The sequence below is a fragment of the Phalaenopsis equestris genome, unplaced genomic scaffold (genome assembly GCF_001263595.1).
Source record: "Phalaenopsis equestris unplaced genomic scaffold, ASM126359v1 Scaffold000414, whole genome shotgun sequence".
NCBI lineage: Eukaryota > Viridiplantae > Streptophyta > Magnoliopsida > Asparagales > Orchidaceae > Phalaenopsis > Phalaenopsis equestris.
The window spans coordinates 1-6,071 of record NW_018164855.1 but is presented as its reverse complement, the minus strand read 5'-3'; the positions used below and the strand labels follow the sequence as shown (position 1 = coordinate 6,071).

Genomic DNA, 6,071 nt, shown 5'->3' with positions numbered 1-6,071 from the left:
GAATGCCGCTTATCTTAAAGACTCTAGAGAGGAAGCGTTTACGTTCGTCCGAATAAGGGATGGCGAACCAGGGCATTTTCGAGAAGTAATCTTCGAATGATTCCTCGTCCTCATCGCTTGAGATGAAGATGATCTCAAAAGCATCATCTTTTTCCTTGATTTGGTTGTAGGTTTCGATGAGATTGGGAAGAAAGGCACGGCAAGGTGGACACCAATGTGCGGAGAAGTAAAGAAGAATGTTCATTCCCACTAGATCCGAAACCGGTACCTGAAAAATCATTAAATCATGGGGGAATGCAACACATGATAGAATGAGTAGGAGACAGAAAAATAAGAAAATGCCAATTTATCATGCCAAGCACAAACATTCATGAAAATTTTCAGTAATCACGTTCAAAGAAGACAAAATAAATGTAGCTCAAACTTAGCATCTTATATTATTTCAAATGGGAAAGATTTGTTCCAGAAATCTAATTAATACCTCAGTAAAACATAAACTTTTTTCCCTAAAAATGCCTCGTAGTATATGCCCAAAACAATAACATGAAAAATATTCCAAAAGATAAGAACTTTGCTTGAGCTTTAAAGAAGATGCAAACCTTAGAACCATCATTTTTAATGACAAAATCTTTTTCTCCTGAAATAAGAAGGGATTCCAGTGTCTGGCTCTCAATTCTTGCTTTCTCCTTTTTCTTGAGCTCCTTCACCTTCTTAGATGTGAAAGGATATGACTCAATCCCATAATCCTCAACCAGCTCCACAGCATTTAGATTCACCGTCTTTCCATCGGTTCCGATCACAACCAGAGTTGGGAGGTCCAACAGCTCGAAATAACGAACAAGCTTTTCCCTTAGCTTGTCCTTGAATGGGATTCCAAGCCATGGCATGTCCTCAAAATCATCCATAAAAGAGGGCTCATCTTCTTCAAGAGAAACAAGCACAATCTCAAAATTCTCTCCTTTCTCTTTCAACTCATTGTAAATCTTCTCAAGTTTTCTGGTGAATCGAGCACAGGCTTCAAAGGAGCTCAAACTGAAGTATATTCCCACAATCTTTCCTTCAAAATCTGATACTGGCACCTACAAGAATGAATATTATTTGAGAAATTAGAGCTCAATGAAACAATGCAGAAAGAGAAATTCAGCACAAAACATCACCTTTCTGAAATCCTTTGTGAGTAAAAAGTCTCTGGTACTGGTAACCAATAAGCTTTTAATATTTTGATTCATCTTGGCAGCTTTCTCCTCCTCCTTCAACTTCTCGATCTTCTCATCCGTGAATGGATACCCCTCTGCACCATAATCCCTAACCACCTCAACAGCTTCATCTGTCAGAACTTTCCCGTTCTTATCAAGAATAACTAAGGTGGGAATTCCTTCCACACCAAATACATCGCTGAGCTTAGAACGCTTGTTTTCATCCGAGAAAGGGATTGCAAGCCAAGGCATTTTGGAGAAGTAGTCGCAGAAATCCTCATCATCTCCATCTGATGATACGAAGACAATCTCGAAATTGCTGTCCTTTGAAACTAGTTCTGTGTATACCTCCGCTAAAATAGGCGTAAATCGTCGGCACGGACCGCACCATGATCCGGAAAAGTACAAACCAACAGTTTTCCCTTCCAGCTCGCTGATCTTCACCTGCAGAATTCAGATTTTCATCATGATTCATCAATTAGGGTTTATTCCAACCCATTCCTTGGACTATAAGCCAAATTAATGAAATAAATGGAGGTTTAAACGGGAAAAAAAAAAAAAAACATAATCTAAGATTATATTCATCAAATTGACGAACAAAAACAACTGAATAATAAATTACTGCTGACAAGTCAGCAAATCCTCGCAAATAATCCAAGATAAGGTTATCTCACTTATAAACACCAGAAAAATATCACTATCTTCTTTAAAAGAACTTGGAACAAAAGCATCGACCAACTAGATCGGGATAACACTTAAATAATACACAGATACAGTCCGATCCGCCATTGATGCGTCACACGGAGTCAAAAAGCTGCGATCGGCGATAAGAAGCTTTCTAAGAAGTAGACGAAGAAAGACTGTGTTAGCGATGAAAAGAAAGCCGATAGGGTAAGATAAGGCCGACCTCATCGCCGTTGTTTCGTACGAGGAAATCACGGTCTTTGGAAGCAAGCAGAGATCTGAGGTCGTGTTGCTCGTCGTCGTCGTCTTCGAAATCTTCCTCGAAGCTGTCAGTCACCGACGCCTCTTCGTCCGCCATTAGTGACCTTGGTTAGATTCAGTTCTCTGGTTACAGTTCGCTGTGAGGAATCTTTGCGCTCCACGTTGCCGATAATCTATTGTTGCATCTGTACCCATTGTAAATAATTTATTTTACCTCTACTGTTAATTATTGGGCTGATGTTAAATGTTGGGGGGAATGTGCAAAAACGTTCATTTATTTTATTAGATATCGAGGACGTGTTGATTATGATTATTAATTACAGATAGGGCCGTCAAAATAATTCGTTGTTCGTGAACAGCTTGTGATCGACTCTTTAAGAAATTCGTGATCGGCTCGTTCGCTAAGTTAACGAGCCGAACACGAATAACACAAACATAAATTTGTTCGTTCGTGTTCGACTCATTTTGGTTTGAAATACTTCTCCTCAATTATATATATATAGATTGACGAGTAGTATTTTTTTAAAAAAAATTAACTATAAGCTACAGAGATTTATAATCAATTAAAACTATTAATTAAGAAAATATAATAAAAATTATTAAATTAGATTCCAAGGATATTTTAATATAAACAATAATTTTTAAATCTTGTTTCAATTCTTAAAATTTTATCGCTACATGATTAGAGTTGCAAAAACAACTCTTTGTTCGTTAACAGCTCGTGTTTGGCGAACACACTTTTTGAGCTCGAAATATAAGTGAGCCGAGCACGGCACGAGCTAAGCTAGGGCTCGCTCGTGTTCGGCTTGTTGACACCCCTAATTACAGAAATACCTAATGTTAAATGTGTGGAAATTCACAGAAAAGTGAGGGTATGAATGTAACATAGCGCAGTGTTGGGTCCCGCGGTTGTACGATAAAAATGAAGCCGTCGGTGGTTAAGAAAATCAGTAAGATTTGGAAGCCAATTTATTTAAGTATAGTTATAATTGCGGACATTTACATTCATACCACCCGTTTTTTATGTTTTTACATATGTAAACCAAGATTTAATTTTATATATTTATCCGACCCAATTCTGTCATGTCACATAAAAAATACTACTGTTTTGACTTATAAAAAGTAAAATATAACTTTTTATACATAAATAAAGTGTTTTATATGCAAAAATTGAAGTATAGATGTTAGATATATAAATACATAATTATCGAGTGATAAGCCACGGAGCCGTTTGGTTAGTGCATTGGAGTCGGTTGTCGGAGAACTCTCGTATGGCTTTATGTTTTAACCCGAATGATTGACGGCCGCTCTCTTCACCTCGTGTTTTGCGTTCCATCGCAGCTTATTACTCCTGAGCCCTCGATCTTGTCTTTGTTTGGCAAAGTTGCGCCGATGAGGGGAGGAGGTGACGAGAGGAGGCGACGACTTGGGCACGGTTTTGAGCCGAGAGGGATCGCGAGAGATGAGGGAAGAGCTCACCGGCGTGAGGAGAGGAGGATGCAGTCGGGTGGTCGCCGACGAGGACCGCCGACTGGCGACTTGGAGCGAAATCATGGAGTCGGCTAGGGTTTTCGAGAAAACGAGGGTGGCAGCTGTCTTGCGTGCGATATATAGGGGAGAAAGGGTATGCGATGATTTTATAAGGATGATAATAATATTATTATTATTAAAATAATAATAACAATAACAATAACAATTTCTATTCAATTAATCATCAATCTGCACATTTTTATCCTGTACATGTCCTCACAGCGAAGTGGACATCCTTCCTGACTAAAATAGCGGCATTCCAGACGCATTCGTGCAGTCTGTTTCATCATCCGGGGTCATTCAGACAACTTTTTCAGCGATCGTGTTTCTGTTTTATCTTTTATTTTGCATATACAGTTCTATAGCAAACAACTTCACTAAACAGGGGCAGAATGATCATTTATCTAGCAACAACTGTCAATAAGTTGTTCTGCATAAGTACCACCAAATAACAATATAGCTTATTCTAATAATCTGCTAATTATCATAATATTAGGATTATATGCTTATCAGCACATTATTAATAATATATAGCTGCCCCAAACAAATCCTAAGTTTGATTGTTTTCTTAGTCTTTTCAGAAAATATTATGTCCAGAGTACGGACGTAGAGTTACATCCACGCTTTAATTAAAATTTGACAAATCATTATCTAAAAAACGGAGAAGTCTGAAGTCTGACCCGGTGAATAAGTGTAACGTGGTTGTACTTAAGGTTTTTCTTCAATACAAGAATGTTGTAAAATATGACTCATAAGATTATTTATTTGAATGTTTTTTTACTTGGTACAACATGATTGTACTAAAAAAACTTCAAGTACAACCATGTTGTACTCTATGACCGGATCATATTTCATGTTTCTTTGCTTTTTACATAACGACACGCCATAAATACGGTGCAACGATGTGCCCTATGCACAGTTCTTCCGAAGATTTTGTAATAATGCACCTCTCAATAACTGCTTACCATCACCGTAATCAGGATACAGTGATTTTCTCTTTAAAGCTCTTTTTTTGCAGTTCACCACAACCTATGTGATCAATCATAACATATGTGGTCCACAACTTTTACAGCTTCCAACTCCAGTATCTATGGCCTACAGGCTTTATCACAACACATGCAGCTCCCAACTCCGACCTCAGCAGCATATGAACATTCTTACAACTCCTCATTATGACATATGTTATCAACCACATTCTACGTTGTCCACATCTCATGAAGCTCCCAACCCTAGCTTCTGTGAATTACAAGCATTCTCACAACTCCTGTAGCTCTATACTATGACCAATCGAACCTCGTGAAGCAACCATCTACCTGATTAAAATGATGCAACCATCTATGTAACATTTACTTCACATAACAAACTAGTGGTTTGTATCTAAATGCCCCTAACATTAAATAAACACAATTGCAATTAAAAATAACAAAATATTTTGTAGACAGCTATAAACTAAATGCTAATACGATTTTAATAACACGGAGTCAAACAGACACATAATTTCGAACATCAACTTCAATTATTTAGGTGTATTTACCATAAGTCAAGCTCATCTTTACTGAAAAAGAGAATATTATGAGTGAAATCTGATACATAAATCTAGGTCTGAAGGTTACAATATAATAAATACAACATGTATAATATGTACAGCATAAAGTATACAGTGAGTCCTATAGTATTTATTTGGGGCCGGACCCACCCACTATTCTAGCATGTGGAGACAGACGCTGGAACGAAGCGGAGCGGAGCGGGGCGGAAGAATCTGTCCAAATCGGGAAGTTACGTTATGTGGGTTGGGGCTATATGGTACAGGGGTAATTTGGGAATTACATATTGTACTGTAGGGTTTACTCTAGGATTATAAATAAATCTATTTGTAATCCTAAGTCTTTGAGAGAGCTGAGTATTGTATTCTGTATTCTTTTCTAAATATTGAAAAGGAGGTCGTCGCTCTGCTCTCGAAGATGTAGGCATCTTTGCCGAACCTCGTTAAATCTCTGTGTTCTTCTGGATTTGTATCGTTCTTATTTTTCTTCGCTCTATTTTCTCACCACAATATATTAAATACAACATGTATAATATGTACAGCACAAAGTATACTGTGAGTCCTATAGTATTTTTTGGGGCTGGACCCACCCGCTATTCTAGAAAATTCAGCACGTGCTTATTTCGTCCATCAATTTCGTATTCACCCCAATGACTCACGTGCTGTGAAATTCCCGCTCCCATTTTCAAAGATATTAACAGTCTTTGAAGACCACGAGGAGGAAGAAGAGAGGAACCAACGCAGGAACGCTGTATCTGTAGAACTTGTGTGAAAAAAGGTTTAAAAATTGCAGAAAAAGAAGAATAGAACCGCTTTAACAAGAGAAGCAGAGAGAGAGAGAGAGAGAGAGAGAGAGA

The 6,071-nt window shown here is 37.9% G+C and overlaps 1 protein-coding gene across 1 annotated transcript in view; it reads right to left on the bottom strand.

Annotated features, from left to right (window-relative positions):
* The window catches only part of LOC110027111 (probable nucleoredoxin 1), a 66,553-nt gene extending 64,172 nt beyond the window's left edge, over positions 1-2,381 (bottom strand). Inside the window, exons 1-4 of the mRNA XM_020728406.1 lie at positions 2,104-2,381; positions 1,158-1,640; positions 600-1,079; positions 7-268 (exon numbers count right to left, since the gene is read on the bottom strand). Of these exons, the coding sequence (XP_020584065.1) occupies positions 7-268; positions 600-1,079; positions 1,158-1,640; positions 2,104-2,238 (1,360 nt within the window). The 5' untranslated portion in view covers positions 2,239-2,381. The remainder of the gene's footprint in view (positions 1-6; positions 269-599; positions 1,080-1,157; positions 1,641-2,103) is intronic.
* Between the last annotated feature and the right edge of the window lie 3,690 nt (positions 2,382-6,071).